Raw genomic sequence first — 23,927 nt, 5'->3', positions numbered from 1 at the left:
GTGATCCATCCTGCCCTGGGGCTGTGGGGGTCAGGAACAAGGACAGTCAGCACTCTCTATCCCCACCAAAGAAGGTCGTTCACCCTCTTATTGTCCCCTAACCAGTAGCTAGAAGAGGTGGCAGAGAACCGGCCATGCAGACCCCAATGCCAGGGGCAGGCGCCAGGCCTCATCCACATATGCGCCCTCTGAAACTAAACTAAGTCAAGCCACCACGGCCCCCAGCCAGCCCTGTGCAGAAGAAACCACCCTCCACCCATCAGTGAGCGCAGGCCCACTGGAGGGGGGTGAGGGGGACTGGTGCTCGCTGCAGGCCGCCCAGGCCACGCCAAGGGGGATTGCACTGAAGATATTTCTGTTGAGATCAGCTTTAGCACCAGAGTCTGAGTCCATTCTCTGCCTCTGATTCCTCTTTAGGCCAGCCATTTTTCCCCTTGGGAAATTATCTTTTGGGGGCCTAATTTCAGGGGGTGCTGATCATACTGATCACTCTTCAATTGAAAGTCTGAGGAACTACAGGAGACACTGCTCATTTGGAAGAAAAAAGGAAAGCAGGGGACCAGGTGGGGAAAAAAGGCCTTTCACTTGCCTAAGAAGCACTTTTGGGTGACTTAGAGCAGGAGGTGGCAAACTACACTTGCTGAGCCAAACCTGGCCCACCTCCTGTTTTTGTAAATAAAGTTTTATTGGGACACAGCCATGCTCATTTGCATTGTCCATGGCTTCTTTCACTCTGTGACAGCAGAGTTGAACTGTTGCAACAGAGCCCACAAAGTCTAAAATACATACTATCTGGCCCTTCATGAAAAAGTCTGTGGATTGATTGCTGCTTTAGATGTGTGCCACCCTCCACTTCCACCAGGATATGTGCTTGATGAGCAGGGCACAGACAGTTTCACCTATTACTTGCCTGCTTGGCTGGAAACTCTTGTGCAATACACAACCTGCCCAACCATACAGTGGCCGTGGAAGAAAGAAAATGTCAACTCTGCTTTCTTAAGGCCTATTGTCAGCCCATATGAATCTGGGGGGTTGGTAATGGTTTGTGGAGCTCCTTCTCTTTGGAAACTGCTCCCTGTCCCTCCTCACACCACAGACACGAGGAGTCAGCTTGCTGTGTTTACCAAATGACGGTTCTCTCCCCATTAGCTCCCAGCCTGGCAGCTCTCCACCCTCAGCAACTGCCAGATTAAATGCATTACTTGACCATCTTCACCCGGCTCCCTTTGATGTTCCCTTCTCAAGCTTCAAAATACCTTTTGGAGGGAGATCAGACAGGATTAAACAGAATTACTAATTAATTAAGCAAAGTTAAATTTAAATTTTAAACACTGTTTGTTGTGTTAGCCAAAAGCCTGAACAGAACAGACTTTTTTCCTCCGCTGAGATCAAAGAGTCTCTTCCCTCTCCCCTCCCCCAGTTTAAAAAAAGGGAGGGGTGGGGAGGAAGAGAGAGCGAAAGAAGAGAGTGAGGAAATACCTGAATGGTGACAACTTTGACTGTGGGTCTAGACACCCCTCCCGCCTCCCCATGGGCCCAATGGGAGGCTCCTTGGGGACCGCATGCTGTGAGAGCCACAGTCACTCAGGACTGTTTACCCTGGCAAATGGCAGTGACCCACGGAGCAGGATGGCACAGTCCACCCAGCCCAAGCTGCTGACAGCTGGCGCCACCCAAACAGCAAGAGAAGAAGGCCTGTGAAATAAAACAGACCTGCCTTCCTCAACAGTCCGATAGGGTGAGCTCCTCGGGGCTCTTCCCCTTGGTCCGGGGTCACTTGAGGTCACTAGGAGACCGGCTCCAAGAAGCAGGCTGTGCACTGTACAACCCCAGGTGGTGCCACTCACATGACCAATACCCTAGATATGTGTATTGCTTATGACATCCTTTGGACAGATGGCAGAAAGGTGTCTTGAGGAGGGGCAGCTTTTTTCTAATTTGCATGAATGCATCCGGAGCTAGCGGGGTGCTATCTCCCGCCATTCAGTCTAGCACTTTATTCTGTACAGTCCTATCTGGGATCTTCTGATTGTTTCACAGGAGCCTCCACATCTGCACAGGCAGAAAGCAAGTTTCTTGAGATCTGGTGCCTTCTAGGCTTCTGCTCCCGGGTTTCCCAATGCCTAGCACTTCCCATACGTGCATAGGGCAGAGATTCCGCCAGGCCTGCTGAACTACAGCACATTCTCCAGGTAGGCATAAGGAAGCTTGGCTACATAACAAATATGCCATACCTTCTGCCTTGATGGAGACTGGGAAGTGCCATGGGGAGGTGGGGAGTTGAAATTTAGGTAAAAATCCAAACCTGGGATGATACCAGTAAATGCCAGCTTATCTTAACACAATCCAGAAAGGCCTGGTGCATATGAAACTTGGAAAGAAGAGACAAATTTGAAACACAGTTATGACTAAATCAGCCCCACTAAAGATCAGAAATTACTAACACTTCAAATGCATGGCAGACCCCTCTCTTAGCCTAGTTACCTGGCAAGTTCTTCTCAGTGAATACAATGTAAGATTTAACACAAGCCAGAACTTCCTTGCTAGAGTCTGGATGCTCGCCCTGACATATCCACAGTCCTTTCTCAATTGTCCACGTACAGATTATCTGCTGCAAATATTTCAGTCTCAGGGTTGCTTGCCAAGATGTTTGAGTCCACAACCTTCTGACAGCAGCTGTTCGAGGGAATGCAGATGAATTTTAATATTAGCCTCTGCCAAATATAATTAGGCGGGTAAATCTGCTGCCAGTAAAAAGAGAAAGATATCATATGTGCATTCCAGGCCAAATGGTTTCTTGCAGTATCTGTATCAGGCTCTCCCTAGGGAATGAGGGTCCTAGTGATCCCACCTCTGTTTGCAAACACAGCCACATACTTTGGTGGGCTGCACGGAGAGGCTGGTGAAGTTAGTAGTACCACACATTATTCCATTAAGTCCTCTTAACACTGTGCAGGGTGTGCTACTGTTGGCATCGTACAAAAGGGGAAACTGAGCTTAAAAACCAAAACTGCTTATGCTGTTTCCCTTCTTAAACCCCTCCAGTGGCCCCCTTTCCCCTAAGGAGGGGTCCAAAGGCTTCTACGACCCAGCTGCTGCCACCTCTCAGTCCCGTCTCTCTGTGGAACTGCTTTCCCTTTTCTGAGCATGCCATGCTCTCACGCTGTTATCCCTGCCAAGAACACTCTTTCCAGCTCTGCAATTCCCACTCATCCTTCAGGTCTTCAGTTTAAGCCTCCCTTCCTCTGAGCAGCATGCTGTCACACCCTCAGGGCTAGGTTAGGATTCCCTGCTCAGTGAGCCTTATTACACCATTATTATATCACTCATTTAATCATCAGAATCTTCCATCAGCCCAATATCTATACCCTGAGATATACATATCTATAGCGCAGTGTCTATCACACTATAGGTACTGCATCATCATCAGCATCATCAAAATGAAACAACGGTAAGTAGCAGAACCAAGATTTGAACCCAGAAGTTGTGGAACAAAGAGAACTAAATCCCAGTTTCCCAACTCCTCAACCACTGGCCTGTCCACTCTGTCAGACCACAATAGCAGACACCTGTTCCTGCCTGTCCAGCAATCCTTCTCCTCCTTCTGATAATAGCATCTGGCTTTCCTCCGCAGAGCCACTCATCCCCTACTCTCAGTCTAGTTTATGGAGACTGATCCCACTCCAGGGTCGCACTGTACTTAGTAACCCCACCTGACCCAGCTTGTTTCATCCTGAAGGCCACGTGGCTGGTCCTAGGTCAGTATGAAAGGAGAGTTTATGAAGAAGCTAATGAAGCTAGGCTTCTGGGCCCTCTCACCTACACAGGCCCTTTCCAAGTCAGAACGGGTCTTTGCAAGGTGTTTATGTGGTCATATGTGTTTGTATTTGTAACATTTTCCAAATTAGGCATTTTATCCTCAATCTATTAAGATTGTCATCTAACCATTCTGACATCCTGTGCTTGTGTGAGGTGATACTAGGGGAAATACAGGCATTTCTGGACATGAGCTAAGGAGAGACTGAGTTGGTGAGATATTTATTTTGGTTTGGCCTCCGAAAGCTTCAGGTCCCACAAAACCTAGATCTACCCTGGTCAAGTGACCAGTAAAGTGGTCAGTAAAGTGAGTCCAACATGTGCAAGAACCCCTGTGACCTGGGAACTTTCTTCTACCTGACAGGGCTGTGCTCATAGGATAGGAGTGCCCAGAGCTGGGTACTGCCACCCTCGCCCCCTGCGGGGGAGAAGCTACCAGGGGACAGAGGGAGAGATGATTGAGAGGGACAGAGAGGGTCAGCGAGAGAGACACGTGTGTGAATGTGTGAGTATATGTGCATGTGTGAGAGTGTGTGTGTGTGTGTGTGTGTGTGTGTGTGCATGCAAGTGTCCATGACACGGTTTTAGCTCCAGAATCCAAACAGGCCTTTTTAGGCAAGATCTACCCTAGGATTTTTCAATTTCATGAGCCAAAAGTTTAAGTGAGTTTCCAAAAGAACCGAAAGAATCCTGACTTAACAAATCCATCTCTCTGAGATCCTGCTTTTTAGGAAAAACCACCAGCACCAGCACCACAGCAGTAATTCACTCACCCAGGGCAGTCCCTCTAGAGCGATTTCCAGCTTTTTCACCAGTGGGTGTCTGCCCCTTCCTGAGACCAGAAACGCCACCAGGGCCTTCTTCTCCACCATCCTGCCTCCCAGCTGCATTTTACTGCCACTAGATTTTGCTTATGGACCAATTGTAACTGAGGGGAAACAAAAAACGGGGAAAAGGGGGTGGGGGAGGAAATCCTTCTCAACAAATAACATTCTGGCCTTTTTTTCCTCATCAGAGCATAAGGCTGGTGGCCACTCGGCTTTGAGATCTGAACAGGATTGAGACGAAACATCTGTTCAGGGAGGGAGGGGGAAGCCCCGGGAGAGAGAGAGGGGGAAAGGGGAGAAAAAGCCTTCTGTGGGCTAAAAATATCACGTCCCTTCCACTCTCCCCCGCCCATCCCCACCCAAGTTAAAACATGTGATGAAATTCGGCTTTTACAATCTAACCCCGAGCTACTTGAAACTATTAAAGCCTCTCCGGTATCTGACACAAGTCAGAATTTCCACTGTTCCAGCTGAGCTTTTATGAGGAGCAGACTTGAGAGAAACTGCCAAGGTAACAAAGTCTGCTTGTTCTCTGTCACCGCTGCAACTCAGCTTCTTGGGGGACTGCAGGGGAGTGGAGAGTCAGGGCTGCTGACACACCCCGACAGGACAAGCTCTGAACTGAGGGAGAGGAGCCGGCGGGACACGGGCACCTGCCCCTCCATCTGGGGGTCCCCGCTGCCCTCCCATGAACTCCTCTTTCTCCCAGCCTTCCTGGGAAGCCACCGCCAGCCCTGTGTATTGAGGAGCCTTGTCCGGGAGTCCCGGGCAACGTCCGTGGCTACTTCCTGAGAAGTCTTGACTCGCTCTCTCTCTCTGTTTCTTGTCCAACTGCTCCCTGAACCCCAAGCTCCAATCACCAGGTATCCCACGGCCTCCTCAGTACCTCTCCTTGGATGTTAAATGGGCATCTTGAACCCAACTGGTCCAAAAACGGGAGGCTTGATGGTCACCCGCCAAAACCTCCACCTCAGAAGTGACACTGCCAAATCCTTAGTTCCTGAAACCAAAAGTCTAAGATGCATCCCTGATCTCTGTCGTTCCCTCAACCCCCTTCTCACCAGCTCCAACCTCCAGCCCCATGGACCTCTCCCCAGCCCCAAGCTCCCAGGCTAGGCCAGCACCATCTCTTCTCGCCTGCAACCCTGCAATCACCTCCTGGTTTCATTGCCCCCTTCCTCCCTGCCCATGGGCAGTCCCTCCCAGAAGCCAGAATTCACTTCTTAAAACAGAGGTCAGAATCCAGCAGTCACCAACCCAACCATCTGGGCAGAACCACACAACCTAAGGGCATGGTCCCACACTTGCTGACCACCCCACTCTCATTCCTGATGCCACATCGACCTCCTTTCTGGTCTTCCCCAAACACCAAGTTCCCTCCACTCTGGGGTTCTGCTCACTCCTAGCTGCTCTCCCCCTACATTCTTCCATGGCTGGCTCCTTCCTGACATCTGCATCTCAGATGAAACATCGCCTTCCCAGAAAAGCCTCCTCACTCTACCTCTCCCTGGGTTTTACCTCTTAGCAGAGAACCACTACCAGAAACTTCCATGCTCCTTCGCAGATTTATGTATTCATCCCTGCCTCCCTCCTGTGGATGTCGTGACTGCTGGGCCTGCCTACCTTGCTCGTGCCTGTGAACCCAGGGCCCAGTAGAGCCCCTAGCTGCAGCAAATGCCCAGCACATACTGAATGGTGAGGAATGAGGGGCCAGATTCTGTTCTCAGTCTGCTGTGTGACCTTGGACAGGTCACTTCCCTCTCTGGGCTTCAGTTTTCCAACTACAGATGAAAGGACTACAAGCCTCTCAAGTCCCTTTGCCCAACATCTGACCCCTGGGAGCCTGGACGGACTGGCCCAGGCTCCAACACGGTACACAGGACCTGCCTAAGAGGCCGGAGGGGGAGGGGTCGCCGGCTTTCAGTGAGGCAGAGGGAGGGGTCACCTGCTTTCAGTGACTACAGGGTGTTGACTTTCCTTCTTCAGTGAGTGTTTATTTATTGAGCACATACAGCATGCCAGACCCTACTCCAGGCACCGGGAGTATGGGGAGGCCTTTGGAGATTCTAATAGGATTAAAGAAGCTTTGCAAAGAGGTCCTCTTTGATCTGGGCTAGGTAAATGATTATAAACATGGGCTGGCACCTCTTCAAGAAAACTGAACCCAGGAAACAAGAATCATGGCAGCTCAAGTGTGCTGGGCACTTACTCTGTACCAGGGCCACCCTTGGGACCTACATCCATCACCTCACTGTCTTCACAATAACCCTGGCAAAGAAGTGCTACAAGGAACCCAGTGAGGAAATTGAGCCACAGGGAAGTGACTCGCCCAAGGTCACACAGTGAGTGTGGGTAAGCCAGGCTGGAATGGGGTCTGAGCTGCGAATTCATAGAAAGTCAGAATGAAGGGAAGGAGAGATGAGGAAGGCAAAGTTAGGGACCATTGCAGAGCTGAACAGCTCCCGAGCTCCCAGAGTGCTGCTCAGCCCCCGCCAGGCCTCAGTCTTAACACTGCTCCCTGCTGGGCAGAGCCACCAACTCCAGGCACATCCACCCTTGGGCTGAGGAAGCAGAGACCACCCCGCGGGCTGCCACATCCGCACGCCAGGCCAGTAGGGAGGGGGCAGCAGGGCCAAAGCAAGGCCTGCCCTGGAAGCCGGGAGGCCTGGGCCTGGTCCCGAGGAGGAGAGGCTGCCTGACTTCAGTGGCTCTGAGCATCTCCTTTAGGGAGCAGGGACCCTGCAGGCTGGACCGTGCCCTGCAGAGCAGGCTTCCTAGAGAAGATGCCGGAGAGTGGGGAAATAGAAACCAGGCACTTGAGGATGCAGAGGGACAACGAGCAAAGGCCCAGAGATGAAACACAGAGATAGCCAAGAAGCTGGGCAGGGGCAGGGTTCACCAGGTGAGAGGCAGGGGGGACCTGGAGAGAGGGAGAGGGGAGAGGGGAGAGGGGGATGAAGCAGTGGCTGCAGCACCCTCAGACACAGTGACTCCTGGAGGCCATGCAGGGGAACGCGGCCTGGCCACCCATTCTCCCCATGGGGCCCAAGCTGCAGGCTGCGACTACCTGGAGCCCTGCCCAGCTGTGGGGGCAGGGAGGCCAGGTGTGCGCTGAAGGTGAGCATGGGGTCACCCCTCCCTGGTCCTCAGACCTCAGCTGGGTCAGCTGAGGAGGGGTACCTCTCCCCTTCTCCCCACGAAAGCCTCACCTCACCAGCCCTGCCACGCCCAGCCAGCTCTCAGAGCTTGGGACTTTTGATGTTTACTTTGTTCTTTCCCCAGTTCAAAAGGAGCTCTGCAGCCCTGGCCCTCGCACCAAACCCAGCCTTAATCTCCCATCCCTCCTGCTCCCAGCTGGCCAGTTAAGGCGGTTAAGACGCTGGATTAGGGCCGGCTTTACATAACAACGCGGGAGCTAAAGCCATCCTCTCCTGGGATGGCTAAAAGACTTCTTTTTATCTTCACGCCTCAGATGGCCTTTTTTCTCTCTTAAACAGCTCTCCAGCCCGCCAAGAGGCAATGAACTTGGCCAACAGGAAGACAAAGAAGAGATTCAGGATTCGGCTTGTTCTCCCTTAGTCAGTAGCACAGAGGGACCCCCCAGCCCCAGGTCCAGAGCAGGCAGCTGGTTTTCTGTGGCCAGAACTCAGTAGCACCTGCTCTCACCAGACCTAGCCATGTGGTGGCCTACCATCCACACCATATCCCCCACCCTGGGGTGGGCAGCCTCGGACCACAGGACCAAGGGTGCCAGAGCACCACAGATGGTCACTGGGCCCAGGGTCCCTCATGGGGTCTTAAGGGCCACAAGGACAGGTCCAGATGCCCACCTGACTCAAACCAGAGCAGCTCCACTCCTACTGCCTTATTTACGGTTTTCACCTTTAAATACTGACATTAGTTTTTAATTTCATAAGGAATACAAAATTGTGGTTTTTTTGATTTTTTAAAAAATATAATTTTAGAATTATTGATAATAGAGACAGGGTCTCACTATGTTGCCCAGGCTGGTCTTGAACTCATGAGCTCAAGCGATCCTCCAGCCTCAGCCTCCCAAAGTGCTGAGATTATAGGCTTGAGCCACCATGCCCAACTATGTTCTTATACAAGTTTAACCATGAAATGCAGATAACACAGACTTAAGTCTCCTCCCATGTTTGGAAAGAGCTATGGTTATCATCTGTCTAGGCCTCTATCCACACAGTCATATGCATATGTGGTACCCTAAGAAACTCCTGAAGATGGTCTGGTGCCTTTTTTTCACATAAAAGATATTAGACTGTATGCACACACAAAGCTTTCTGTTCATGGGACTCCTCCCCCTTGATCTGGGGCTTGCTTACATTTGAGCAAAGTTTGCTAGATACCTGGCTCTCCAGCCTGCCTCCAACTTCTAGGCAACGGAGTGAGTACCTTCAAACAGTGCTTCTTCGAGTACAGTGTTCATGCAAGTCACCTGGGGAGCTTGTTAAAATGCAGATCGGATTCAGCAGGCCTGGGCTGGAGCTGAGATTCTATATTTATAACAACTCTCAGGCCAGATGTGGCCACGGTCCTCAGGTCTGGCCCATGCTTCCCTTGAGAACTTCCCAGAACTGTCTGCTCTCCTCTTGTGGCCCTTCAGACCCCTGCAGGGCTGGATCCCCCTCCACAGACCCTTGCATCATGGCCCCCCAGCTCTCCAGCCAGCTGTCTGCCCTGGTCTCAGCAGAGAGGTCCTTCCTTATTCTTATAAGGCAGCCCCCCATTTGGTGATTTCTTTCCCTGTTTCTGAATTTAAAATCTTCCATTCAGGAAACACTCTGCTTCACACTGTCATCCGTTCCTGGCACCAACTCTGGGAGCCAAGCAAGGCAAAGACCCTTGTTCCCATTCTATAGATCTGGAAACTGAGGCTCAGAAAGGTGGGGTGGCCTGCCCAAAGTCAAACCAGCACACCAGCAGCCAGCAGACCCTCTACTTAAGCGTCCTGATTCTCTCTACAACACGGCACTTCACCATGAAGAAAGCAAGCAGCGGCCAGGTGCGGTGGCTCAGGCCTGTAACCCCAGCACTTTGGGAGGCCAAGGTGGGAAGGTCACTCGAGGCCAGAAGTTCAAGACCAGTCTGGGCCACATAGTGAGACCCCATCTCTACAGAAAAATTTAAAAATTAACTTGGCATGGTGGCTTGCAACTGTAGTCCTAGCTACTTGAGAGGCTGAGGTGAGAGGATCACTTGAGCCCAGGTCGAGGCTGCAGTGAGCTACGATTACCTACTGCACTCCAGCCTGGAGTAGGTAATCCTACTCAGAGTAGAGCAAGACCCCGTCTCAAGAAAGGAAGAAGGACGACAGAGGAGAGAGGTAAAAGCCTGGCTGTGTGTGTGTGTACACACTCATGCACCAAGAGAGTGACACGATGGAGGAAACAGAATAGGCACTGTGTGTAATGCTTACTCCATGCCCAACACTGCCTGATCACACTTCACACATCACTCTGAGCAGCTACTCTTATTATCCCCAGAGGAGCAGCGGAGTTTCAACAACCTGTCCGAGGTCCCCCAGCTAATCCGGTGCAGGGCCAGGACGTGGACCTAGGTGACCAGACCCCCATCTGGGCTTGGACCTACGAAGTGCCACACCTGTCTCTTACTCCTCTCCTCCATCCCACCCTCCAGTCCACCCCCACCCAGAGTCACAAGGTCCCTGTTGTGCCCTCCATCTGCAGATTTTCTGGAGTACACAGGGCACACGGCCAGCTGGACACCCGCTTCCCCCACTCGCTGCTGCTGGGAAGAGAGCAATGGACTCCGAATACCTTCCAGCCGGAAGTCGTCCTCCTCTTCCTCGCTGAGCGTGTCTCTCAACACGTCACCCACGAGCTCCTAGAAGAAGACAGAGCAGACGCATTGAGCAGGGGTTAGGGGGAGCCCAGTGCTGGGACATTAAAAGCGGCGCCATGAGGACCCTGGGCTGATTCTTCTGATTGGAATTCAGGTCAACTGAGGCAGATCCTATTGCACCTAAAAAGTTAAGCGCTAAGGTGGGTCCCTCCTTCCCTTAACATAAACCCACATGCATCAGCACAACATTCAGGCCCCCGCAGGCTATGGCTCCACTGGGTCTTCCATCATGCCTCCCATATTTCACCAACACACATGCCTTCCGGAAACCAGCCTGATTCCTTGCACACACCCTGCCCGTTCCCCACCAGTGAGTTAAGGATATCTGGGATCTCATCCCAACCAACCTGACCAGGAGGTGTCAAGCTAGCAAGGGCAGTGTTGCTGGTCCACGGGCTGGGAAATTTCTAGGATATCAACAAAGGCCCCATCTGTCTGACCCACCCTAGCAGGATAACTCCAAATATGGAAGAAGCTAGACCATACCTTGTCAAACTGTCTTCTGTATTTATTGGTATTCTGCCAGAAGAGTTCTATGATCAAAGAAGACTGTTTTAAACAAAGTTAAACAAGATCTCTTACAGCAGGACTTATCAGGACTTTTACTATGGTTCTAAACACTGAATCTTCAAGTGCTAGCATATTTTGCATTCTCCAAACTTATTTAGATCATGGAGCTTCGTTTTTCAAACGCATCACATGATATGCATGTCCCAAGAAACCCACTTTAGGAAATACTCCTGTTATGGGAGGACAGACAAGGGTTTGGGGGATGATGATGCTATGGTAGTGCTTCTCAAAACACAAAATGACAAGCAATAAAAAAGCCCAAACTCAGCAGCTGTCACCAACTTCTCTTTGTGAAAATAAAAGACAAAAAAACAAAACAAAAACAAAACCCAACCCTCTCCTTAGGGGAAAAAAAATTCCACACCTCAGATGATGCTTAAAAAAATACCAGTCCTCATCTTGATGAACAAAAGAAAAAACACAGCTTTGTATTGCTCATCTCATCAACTGGACACAGCTGGAGGTAAGCCTCTTGCTTTTTTTTGTTTTTTGTTTTAAAGACAAACAGCTAACATTTTGTGGCTGTTCTCTTTCTTCTTTCAAATCTTTCTAGGGCATTACACACTCTTTCTTAAAAGCTGTTAAAATGTGGCCATTCAGACTCCGGTGTCCCATTTACTTCAAAACCAGGCTACTTTATTGCTCCAGTCAGGATGGCTTCCCTCTCCTCCTCCGCCAATTATTATAATCATCGAACATTTCCTGGGCTTGTAAACTGGCTGTTTGTGTTAACAGAGCCCGAGTTGACAGGGGAGCTGGGAGACGATGACAGGAAAGGGATGCACACAGGTGGCATCATTAGATGGCTGGGACGCCCCAGCAGCCAATTAAAGCCCGTCTTTCATGCAGGAGAGAGACGGGTGCCGCCGCCCCCTGAAAGGCTGGTAGGCAGAGCTTCCTCGAGGAAACAGGCGACAGTCTTCAAGAGAATCTGTGCACCTCTTCACGCTGAGGTCTTCTGCAGAGAGGGGCTCTGCGCCTGCCACCCTGACTGCACTGCAGCCAGGTGACAGCATCAATGAAACGTCTGAGTACTCGTGTCTTTTTACTGGCACACTTGGAAGAGTTTAAAGACTCCAGACATCGCCACCAACAAGGCAGCCGTGTGGGACCCTGTGACGATGACCGCGTGTGCTCAAGGCACCCGTCACCACCGATGACAGCTTCAGCACTCCCTGCTCAGAGGACCAAGCTCTCTGACACACTCAGAAAGCAGAGTTCTGGCAAGTTCTGGCATAGGCTTCTCACCACTCAACAGTACCCTGCTCTGGAGAACACTGGAAAGCCCCCTGGAGCCATGGTCCATGGACGCACTGTGCTGTGCCAATGCTCAACTTTGCAAAAATTCATCTCCCCAGCCAGGCGCAGTGGCTCACGCCTGTAATCCTAGCACTTCAGGAGGCCGAGGCAGGTGGATCACGAGGTCAGGCAACCTGGCCAACATAATGAAACCCCATCTCTACTAAAAGTACAAAACATTAGCCAGGCGTGGTGGCAGGTGCCTGTAATCCCAACTACTTGGGGGGCTGAGGCAGAAGAATCGCTTGAACCCGGGAGATGGAGGCTGCAGTGAGCTGAGATTGCGCCACTGCACTCCAGCCCGGGTGACAGTGCGAGACTCCGTCTCAAAAAAAAAAAAAAATTCATCTCCCCAACTGAGCCACACGGCCCAGGGTCTATGGCGTGCAGCGTGCATGCTCCTAGAGCTTTGAGTCTCTAGGCCAGAAGCCATGTGGGATGTTGAGCCAAACACAGGATCACATCCTGGCTGTACCGCCTGCCTCGCCTTTGGACCTCAGTCTACTTATTTGTAAAATGAGCAGAGTTATCAACCATAATAATAATCAAACAGCTGACACTTACTGTGCATTTTCCATGTGTCAGGCACCATGCTAGGCACTTTATAGTCATTCCTCAGTACCTGTTGGCGACTGGTTCCAAAACTCCCTGAGGCTATCAAAATCTGTAGATGCTCAAGTCCCTTATATAAATGGTGTAGTATTTGCATATAAACTACAAACATCCTGCCCTATACTTTAAATCACCTCTAGATTACTTACAATACCTAACACAGTGTAAATGCTATGGAGATGGTTGTTATACTGTATTGCTTAGGGAATAAGGACAAGAAAAGTCTGTATGTGTTCAGTACGGATGCTTTTTTGTTTCCAAATATTTTCTATCTATGGTTGGCTGAATCAACAAATACAGAGCCCATGGATAAGGAGGGCCAACTGTGTAAGCGTGTATTTATTAGCCCCTTGAATCATCACAACAGCCCTGGTCTTTCCATCTCTCAAGAAATAGATGCTCATTAAAATGATTTGCAAATTGTAAAGCGAGAGGTATAATCATTACTGTTATTTTCTACAAAGAAAGTGGCCTCAACCCTGAAGTACTGTATGAAACCGGAAACAGTTCTAATGACAGTCACCCGTCATCTACCAAGTGCTCATAGTGTACGAGGTACTGACCAATGGGATCTTCATGGGAGGCTCCGGAGAATGGCCTCCCCACAGCCCTGCGTCTAAGCGGCTAGGAGGCTCCAAGAGGCTGAGACTCCCTCTGGATCACCTGCCAGCAAGGGGCGGAACGGGGACTTGAGCCAGCTCCTTCAGATGCCTCAGCCCCGGCTCCTACTCATGCAACCAGGGCTCCTGTGGGCATGGGAGCTGAGGTGGCCAGGAGTCCTGGCACCTACCAGGGACCAAGGATCACACCTAAAGGAGTGCAAGAAAAATAGCCCAGCTGGCAGCTCCAGTGGGTGAGTGGTCAAGGGCTCCCATCTGCCTAGCAGGACTCAAAGCTCCCCTGCTCCTCCCCACAACTTGGGGACTTGGCCCTGCCCTCAAGCTGAGCCCTGGCTGGCAGCCCCACATGTCAGGGCCAGGGCCAGGCCCTTGGCACCATCCTTCGGGAAGGCAGGTGTTGCCAGGAGACACATTCAGACCTTCGACGGCGCCACTGGAAGCTGCTGTGCAGAGGGCATGGAACTGGAGGGGGTCAGACCTTGGTTCAAATCCCAGCTCTGCTTCACACATGCTGCGCCACCTGGGGGAAGGAACTTTATCTCTAGTGCACCTCAGTCTCCCCATTTGTAAACAGGGGCGACAGCAATCAGGATATCTGGAGGGAGTGGGGCTATGAGGAGTGAGGAAGTCATTGCATGTGAAGCGCTTAGCAGGACAGCTGAAAGCATGAGTGGGGTTCATCAGGTCAGTAGTTACTGTTTATGACTCCTGCTATTGTTATTGTATGGCGACCAGAACACTGCTGGGACAAGCCGAGAGACTCGCCAGACCCCAGGTGCCCTCACAGACACCTGGAAACATGCCACATCCTGTCCAGGACCCTGTTTTCAGGGGACTGCATTTCAACCTCGTGTCAATCCTTTCAGGTATTCCAAAGGACTGCCATGATTACCCTGTTTTACAGATGAGATGATTGAGGCACAGAGAGGTTAAGTGACTTGCCCAAGGTCACACAGCTAGTAAGTGCCAGAGCCTGAGTCCACACCCTTCACCACTGCACCTGGGAAACCCACATGTGGGGCTTGGCTGCTGTGGTGACCCTCCTCCACTTATTTTGTCTACTTAGTTGTCACTCTGTGATCCCAGGCCCCTCCCCTCTGGCCTTCAGGACAGTGGGCCTTAGCCTCTGCTGCAAATTCTGATCAAAGACCTTCCTGGGTCTCCAGGGCCCCTGCTCCACGTGACCGGGGGCTGGGCTGCTCCTGTCTAATGGCCTGGATTGGTGGCCTCTCAGGCCACATGCCCAGATATGCCACCTTCCTAAGTCCCAGTGGTGCCCCATCAGCTGGCCCTGGGAGCCCCTCCTCTGCTCTACACTGGGCCCCAGGAAGAGAGGCCAGCTCCTCCGGGCACAGGGTGTGCGGCCAGCACCAGTCCAGAGCCCAGAATCCAGGCACGATACCTTATAAGGCCTCCGGGGATGGGAAAACCACATCAAAGCAGCCTTGGGGAGCGAGCTGGAGTTTGGTTGGGGTTTTTCCTCTGTCTTTGAGACTTCCTACTTCTGAATGTAACATCTTCCCCCACCGCCTGCCCCAGCAGTGCTTTGTCAATCTTTCTGTTCTCTAAGAGTTAACAGATGTTGGTGCCACGGGTTTCAAAGCAAACTCCCGGTGCCCACAGAACACGGCACAACTCACAGATTCCAAGAATGTACAGGGTTGGGATGTGCCGGGGAAAGAGGAGGGGGGCAGGGCCCAGGCCACCCTGTAACCCTTAGATCCAAGCAGCCTACCCTGGAGCTGCCCCAGGAGATTCCTGGCGAGCTCTCTCTTCCCAGCACACTGAGGCCGCAGCCCGGCCAAGCACTCTCAAGGCCTTGCTGAGAGCAAGCTCTTGCCTTCCTCTTGTCTCCTCTCGGGAGGCAGGACAGAGATGCTCCACTCCTCAGCATCCAGATCGAGCTGGCAGTCGGGGCGCCCGGGCTCCAGGCCCAGTCCCACCCTCGGCAGCCAAGTGGCAGCAGACACATTACTTAACTTCTCCGGCCTCCATTTTCCCCTTCTGTAAAATGAGGATTTTGATGTCAAAGAGCAGTCAATGAGAAAAAGTAGACAGCATGCGTAGGATGGTGTCTGATGCGAAGCTGGAAGCACTAACATCGGTTTCTCTCCTCTTCCCAACACAGGCTCGGGAACATTCTCACATTCCATCCTAATGCCTGGCGAGCCAGTGCCTCAATGTCCACCCTGTGACGATGCTCACATGTGTGTCCAGGAGGCACATTCAAATCCAGTGATGTTTAGGGCAATGCACTTCCTGTTAACCCGCAGTCAGGAACACCCTGGATGCCCTCAAAGGCATGTGGGCTGGATCTCCGCAGAGGAGCGCCACACAAGAGGGACTCCAAAAGAACAAGACAGACCTGCAGATCTCCCGGGCAGAGGACCAGACCACAGGACGGGCAAAGGGGCCATCACAGGAGGACACGCAGACTGTGCTGCTACCTGTACACAGAGGAGAGCACCAAACCCATGTATGCCATGAGATTGTCCCCGTGTGGGTGAACATGCGGAAGACGACAGCCACGGTGACCTCCAGAGAGGGGAGGGCAGACAGAGGCAGAGGGTGTGGGGGGTCATAAACCCCAGCCTTATCAGAAGTGTTCTCATGTTTAACTGATGAGTATATTACTTGGGTAATTAAAACCCAATTTAGTAAAACCGCAGATAATAACCCACTTTACAAAAGAAAACAAAAGCTGGGAGATTAAGTAACAAGTCCAAGGTTTCATGGAAAGTAACAGAGTCGGGTAGCCCCCTCCAGGCCTCGGCCCCCTCGTCTCTAGAATGGGGAGGCCAGACAAGATGATGCTTACAGTTCCCTGGAGCACAGACCTTCTGGGGTTCCAGCCCACACCCCATCAATGGGCAGATCTCTTCTCTAGGGCTATACCCAGGAAACAAGAGGAAAACCGGGACTGTCCATTTTCTGGGCCTCAAGTTCTACGTCTCTCACATATACCTCTCCCCTGCGGACCGGTTATCTCTGCCCACACAGCCTCCCTCTCATTCCCAGGCCCCCAGGGCTTTCCTGGGCCTCCGGAGCCCACTCTGCCTACAAGCTCGGCAGGCTGAAAGTGCTAGGAAATTACCCAGCCCATCCCAACACTATACAACATGCAGGCCAGTGATACAAAAATAATCCTCATCAAAGGGCAGAGAGATGGAAAGAGGGCATGGCAGGCAGCCATTTGGGAGGGCTCCTGGAGGCCTGGACCCAGGGATGGGAGAGGCTGGGGGCATCCTCCTCCCCAGGAGAGGAAAACAGACTCGCCCCTCCTTGCCTGGGTCATCAGAACCCAGGCCTCAACATGCTGCTTCCAAAGGTAAATGGCATCTCTTTCCAAAGGAGCCAAAATATAGGGCAGAGTCCTCAGCCACTCCCCTGAAGACCCCTGAGCCCACCACAGCCACAGGTCACCTGGTGGTGGCTCCTGGCTCTGCCCACCAGGCCTGTCCCCTGGATGCAGCCCAGCCAACTGGAACCCTCCCCCGGGACCCCTCCTTCGGGAGCTGACGGGAACGAGCTCTTCTCTGGTGCCAAGGCTGCATCTCATCTCATCGGCAGCTTCTCAGACACAGCTCATTCAAGGAGGCAGCTCACACAGAGACAGAGGCCAGTACTGGGACCAGCCTCAGGCCCAGCCTTCTCCAGAAGGAGGCTGCCTGTGGGCAGGACTCTGGGTCTGTTTTGCCCTCGAACAGCGCCTGGTACCACGCAGGCACTCGAAAAAGTGTCTGTTTGGTGAACCCTGGGGCAGGGCCACCCTAACCCGCCCTTCCCCACTGATGGGACGGTCATAGAAGCCACTAAACGGACTTTGCTGCTTCCAGCAATTCAGGTCGGGTTTCCGTTACTTGCAACTAAAAGCTCTGACTCCCACAGCTCCCAGAAGCAATCCACAGCCTCCTCAAAGCTAAATCCAGGATTCCCAGGCAAGCTTGGGAGCCAGTGGAGCGAGCTCCTGCCGCCCTGCTGTATCGCGGGCCCCTGTAGGAGCTTCACCCGCAGACTCCACTCAGAGCTGTGGAGGCTGAGGCGGGAAGGAAGATAGGCTCCTGGGGCTGCACACACAGACCAGGCCTTTTGTGTTTGGCCTGCAAGGACCAGGCCTTCAAGACGCCAAAGACATTGAGCAGCAATTAAAATTCCTCAGATTTCTCCTGGACTATTTTTATCTGCCCAAGATGCAATCGACGTGCTCCTAACTGTAGATCACCAGCCTTCAGCTCCCCACATCCTGGGGACCCCAGCCTGAGCCTGCTTCCTGGGCTTGAGAGTTTGCACAGGGAAGGTGGACAGCCAGCAACGAGTGGGACGGCAAGGCTGGCAGGAAGGACTTCAGACCCTGGGCCTGACTCTGAAACCACCATACTCCCTTCCTCCAGCCCTCAGGCCTGAGACCAGACAGGGTGCACATAATCCCTAGAGACGGGTTGCCCAATCCTGAACCTCAGCCAGCCTCAGTCACCAAAGGGCCAGCAAAGGCCACTTCCTGGGCTGTCACTCCAGCAAGTCACAGGCATCCACATGCCACGGTCATGCCTTCCTCCAGAGCCATGTCTCTGGGCTACCATGAGTACTTAAATGCTTCTCTTTAAATTGGCTCTCTCTCTCTTTTTAACCTAGTCTTGCCATAAAGCAATAAGATCAATAAAATCACAGGTGTTGGGGGCCTTGGTTTGGTTTGGTTTGGTTTGGTTCTTAGATGGGGGTTTCACTCTGTCCCCCAGGATGGAGTGCAGTCACATGATCACAGCTCACTGCAGCCTCCAACTCCTGGGCTCAAGTGACTCTCCTGAGTATCTGCAACTCCCACCGACACAGGCCACCATGCCCAGCTAATTTTTTAAAACTTTTTGTAGAGACAGAGTCTCGCTATGTTGCCCAGGTTAGGTGTTTTTTGTTGTTTTTGTTTGTTTGTTTTGTTTTGTTTTTTTAAGGACAATTCATATTGAACAAATTCAGAATCATTAAAATATAAGACACCCACCACTTACCCCTCCAACCCCTCAATAGGACATCAACCATTGAACCATGCTTTCAGAAAGACATGATTTAAAGAACCCACCCCCTGGCCCCCACAGTGGTCAGGCTGGTTCCAACAAGTAGGAAGAGGGTGGGTGGGGGAGAGACACCAGGCAAGGTGGGCACCAGGAGAGGCCACCAACCTTCCCACCTGGCCACCCTCCTTGAAGACTCATGGCTTCAGTGTGATTTCTGAGCATGGAGAAAAAATGATAATGGGGGAAAAAAAAAACCAAAACACCAAAACCAACAACAGAAAAGAGTAAATCTTGACATCACCCAGAATGCTCCCTGATCTCAAACTGCTGGCATTTCAGAGCCCTTAAGAGATGAACCAATGTAGGGCCCATTGTCCAGAGCCAGGCAGGGCATGGGGCGGGGAGACTTTGTTGTCTGTCTGACCACAATTTTCCGACTAGACAGTGTTCAAAGGCATTTCTACAGTGGAAACTGGGATCTGATGGGCGTGTTGGGGCCTGGGGGTAACTGAGGTCATGAATATAAAAGACTCAGTGATGATGATAACCAGACTTAGTCAGTGTGTGACATCTGCCAAGTGTTCCATGAAGCACGTTTGGGGCATCACCGACCAAGTGCTCCCCACAGCCCTAGAAGCTGGGCTCTGTGATGACCCCCACTTTGGCTGTGAGGAAACTGAGGCTTAGAGAGGTTAAGTGACTCACTCGAGTTGTCAGTCAGGTCTGGGTTTGAGCCTTGGTTCTTCTGCTTTATACTGTGTGACTTTGTACAAATGAATCTACCTGACTGTGCCTCAGTTTCCCCAGCTGAAAGTGGAAATGACAGCCCCCACCTGGCAGGGCAGTTGTGAGAGGAATGGAGAGTATGTGTACAGTGCTTGGTGAGTGGCCTGGCTCAAATAGCTTGTCCCAAGTCACAGCTGTCACCTCCTTCTCCCTCCGGGCCCTGGTCTTTCATTCTCTTCCCTCACATGCTCTCTTCTGTCCTGGTTTTTGTCAGGGATGCCATAGCGGATCAAAGCCCAGCCCAGCACTGCCTCATCACCCCAGAAGGCCTCAGGCGACTCCACTTCTGGCCAGCTGCAGAGAGCAGAGAGAGTGCACTCAGCGCTTGTCGGACGGAGTCTCTGCCCTCCCACCCACTGCTGACCACACACACACGGCCTTCCCACCCACCACTGACCTCTCTAAGCCACTGCCCACCACACCACTGACCCCACCACACCACTGATCCTGCCCTGCCACTGCTCACCACACCACTGCACACTGCACCACTGACCCCACTATGCCACTGCACATCACACCACTGATCCTGCCACACCACTGCCCACCACACCACTGCACACTGCACCACTGACCCCACTATGCCACTGCACATCGCACCACTGATCCTGCCACACCACTGCCCACCACACCACTGCACACTGCACCACTGACCCCACTATGCCACTGCACATCGCACCACTGATCCTGCCACACCACTGCCCACCACACCACTGGACCCACCATGCCACCACCTGCCACACTGCTGACTAGCCCGGCCACTGGCCCGCCACGCCACACAGCCGAGTGCTGATAAGAGGAGAGGCCCGAGGGCCTGTGGCGTGCCTCTGATCACCAAGCAGCTGAGGCGGCATCTGCCAGCAGTTCCTGGCCCTGGGACAGGCCCCCGGTCTGCTGCCAGGGTCTAGCGCGTGTGACCTGCCGACAGGGTGGCCCTGAGCCAGGCTGCTTATGACAGGCAGCACTGTCATCTGGCCCCAAGGAAGGGTGCCCCACAGCCATAGGCCACCTCACTGTGGGGAAAGGATGTGTGCTTCTGCCCAGGGAAGGGGCTTGGGGACCCAAGAAGCCTGGAATTTCTTGCTTAGCCTCAGGAATGAAGGGCTTGAGCTTCTTGCTTTTCTGAACCTAAACAAAATAGATGAAGTAAGAGCCTCTTGATTCCTATACCCTGAGGCCTCATTTTACAGACAGGACAAGAGTGTCCATGAGCACAGGTGTGCACACACACACACACACACACAGAGTCCACCCATGCGGCCCTGCAGTGCCCTGGAGAAACCATCTTGCAGAAGCCATGCTCCTACCCACTCTGATCCCATCAGCCCTGGGCCTCCCATTCTCATCTCCTGGCCCCTTCTGTCCCCTTGTCCCCAAAACAGCTCTATAAGAAACTTGTCACCATCCCTCTCACAGGCCAGACTGCCCACTCAGAGCCTCCCAGACCTGGGCCGTCCTGTCCCCTTCACCCGGAGCGCCCTCCTCCCTCTACTGCCAGTGAAGTCTTTTGCCTTCTCCCAAGCCACTATGGATTTCGACTTCCCACCATCCCCAACCACCAGATAAGGATATAATCAAGAGGGTCACACTGGCGGCTTCCAGAGGACTCAGTTCATTCTGAAACTCAGCAGTCTGCATGCTGCCAGGGCTGTGATCGAAAGTCTCAGTGGCCACATCTATAAAATGAGGGCACCGATCCCACCCGCCTGCCATGCAGCAGTGCACGATGATCACACCAAAGGTGGGTGTGGAAAAGCCGAGAAGGTGAGAGGGGCCATTTGGGAATGAGGGCCCAGGGTCCACAGTGCTGTCAGATAGGAAGTGGCTGAGGAACAGCCTAGTCCCCTCCTGTGGTGTTAATAACAAAAAGGTGCATTTTCCAGAACATTTCTGGAAGGCCACACTCCACTTCAGAAATGGGAACTGGGGCGCTGTCTCCTTCAGCTGTCCGATTTTCTGGGTGATTTGAATTTTATATTTATATTCTCTCTTTTTAAACCAAGAACATTCAACCCTTTTATACTGAAAAAAAAAAAAAAACTGTTTTCAAAGCGGTTTTTCCATTAAAACAAATGATGTGGCTCTACCTCCTGTTTGATGTCACCAAGTTGCTCAACAGGCACCTCAAACTTCATGAGTCCAAACCAGATGCCCGGCGGCCCCCAAACCTGTCCTCCCCAGTGTACACACAGGGCAGCTCCCTGCTTCCTTCACTCTGGCCAGACACCCCAGAGGCTTCCGCACATCCTGTTGGCTCTCCCTCAAAACACACCCTGAAACCAATCGTTGCCACCTCCTCCACTTCTGCCATGCGTTCCAGGCCACAGTCCTCTTGAATAGTGACAACCATTTTCTATTCTCCACCCTCGTCGCCACCCCAACCCCTACCCAATTCCCCAAAGTCCCACCAAAGCCCATCAAAGCCCCACCCAATTTGTCTGCCCTATCACCTCCCTCACCCCTTCTGTTCCTCCCCGTTCACTCACTCGCCTGCAGCCACACAGGCGTCCTTGCTGTTTCTCCAACAGGTTCAGCTCATTCCCCACTCAGGGTCTTCACACATGCTTTTCCCTGTACCCGGAAGGCTCTTCCTCTGGATAGCCCCTCCCTTCTGCCCCTCCTTCAGGTTTGGGCTCATTATCACCTTGTCACCTAGGTGAGGTCTTCCCAAATCTCTTATTTAAAACTGCAGCCCTCTCTCCCACACTCCCTTCTTTATTTATCTATGGGGCATTCCCACCATCTGACACATTATGTATCAACGCCTGACGGCGGAGGCACTCAACCAGCGTGTGTTGAACCACCAAACGCAGCTCTTATTTACTGACTCAGAAAAACACGCCCTGCATTTTCTTGAAAGAAAAAAGCAGTTGCCAAAGAGCAGAGAAAATGTGATTGCATTTCCTAACATTATCTGCACGTGTTTCCATGCGCTGTAGTAGGAGGCACACGTCTGCAGAGATGGGCACCAAAATGCTCCCAGAAATGGTGCCTGGTGCCGGATTCCAGGTCACCCAATGGTCTTCCATGAACACACATGATTACTTCTACAATCAGAAATTACAGCAAAGTGTTCTGAAGGAAAAAAAATGCTAAAACATACAAAAATGGGCACCCAAGTTGGTTCTAGAAAGACTCACACTCAGAAGTCTGCTAAAAGGATCTTGGCCCTAGCAGTGGCAAGACCTACAGCTTTCTGGTGAAATGGGTGGCCTCCTGATTCCAGCTGGGAGGGAAGGTGGAGACTCTGGACTTTGGGCCACCCAGACCCCATTGCTCCCTTCCACAGCCACACAGTGCACCCAGGCCACAAAGAGGCCACAGCCACACCCCTGCCTGCTTCTCACTGCTCTCGCCGTACATGCATAGGAAGCCAGGGGCTGTGTAATGCAGACAGCGCTTTGATTCCAGAAATGGCACGAGACATAGCTGAGCATGCAAGCCAGGTTGTCACTGGGGGCTCGGGGGGAGCAGGGTGGCACTCTCTCCTGCCCATCCCAACCAGCACACATCAAATTTTGCTGTTGCCATTCTCAGGCAACCAAAGATCTCAAAGCAAAAAGTATGGGGATCTAGAAGGCCACTGCCTGCCCCTGCAGGTCCAGTCAACAGCCCACATCAGGGGCCTGTGTCACCACAGGGTGGTCACCTGGGAAGCCAGTGAGGTCTGGGAGAGGCCGTATGGTCAGCATGGAAGGTTTGAGGCCACTCTTGGGCCTGGGGATAAGAAGGTCTTCATGACAGTGACTCCACCCATCACACCTGTACCTCACCCATCATCACACCTGTACCTCACCCGACAACCCCAGGAGGCCCACGTGTGAGCTATTGCTGTTTTTACAGATGGGGAGACTGAGAGTCATAGGGGAGGCAAGAGAGTGGTAAGGCTGGGAGAAACGGAGCACTCCTGAGAGGAAGGCCAGGGCTCTCAGGACATGCCCCTGGGTGTTCCTGGATCTGGAAGACAGGCCTCTGCTGTCTGAGCCCCACATTTCCACCAGGACCACCAGCATCAGGCCAGGCCAGAGCCTTTGTTCAGAGGTTCTGACCTGCAAGAAGGACCCAGCCCCTCTGAGAATGTCCCCCTAGAAAAATGCCATGCAAAGAAAATTGCACATTGAATTTCAGGGGGTTCATGAAACTCCCCACTACAAGTCCTTTTGTGAATTTTAGTTTAGGAACCTCTGAGAGTCCAGATGGGGAAACTAAGGGCTCAAAAAGGGACAGGACTTGCCCAGGGTCACAAAGCCAAAGAGGAGCAGAGCCAGGATCCGAATATAGAGGACCCACAGCTGGCAGCAAAGAACCAGCAAGCGATGAGTTCCCTCGGGGAGCAGAGGCACAGGACAAGAGCCCCCACACGCCCTGACTGCCAAGGTCTGGAGCACCCAGACCAACAAGCCCACCCTTGGACGGTTTCTCCACAAGCACTGTCTCAGGCAACCAAACATTTCAAAGGAAAACGTAGTGGGTCCAGGCATGGGGGCCCAGGACGTTTGGGGAATGCT

General features: G+C 52.4%; 1 protein-coding gene across 3 annotated transcripts in view; it reads right to left on the bottom strand.

Annotated features, from left to right (window-relative positions):
- Positions 1-23,927, bottom strand: part of NKD1 (NKD inhibitor of WNT signaling pathway 1) — a 100,409-nt gene that overhangs the window by 30,951 nt on the left and 45,531 nt on the right. For all 3 annotated transcript variants that reach the window (XM_002826411.6, XM_054533899.2, XM_054533900.2), the window contains one exon: positions 10,442-10,508. In XM_002826411.6, coding sequence (XP_002826457.2) covers positions 10,442-10,508 — 67 coding nt within the window. The remainder of the gene's footprint in view (positions 1-10,441; positions 10,509-23,927) is intronic.

This window comes from Pongo abelii, chromosome 18 (assembly GCF_028885655.2).
Source record: "Pongo abelii isolate AG06213 chromosome 18, NHGRI_mPonAbe1-v2.0_pri, whole genome shotgun sequence".
NCBI classification, from domain to species: domain Eukaryota; kingdom Metazoa; phylum Chordata; class Mammalia; order Primates; family Hominidae; genus Pongo; species Pongo abelii.
Note: the sequence above shows the minus strand (reverse complement) of the source record. Positions and strands in the feature narration are given on the sequence as shown.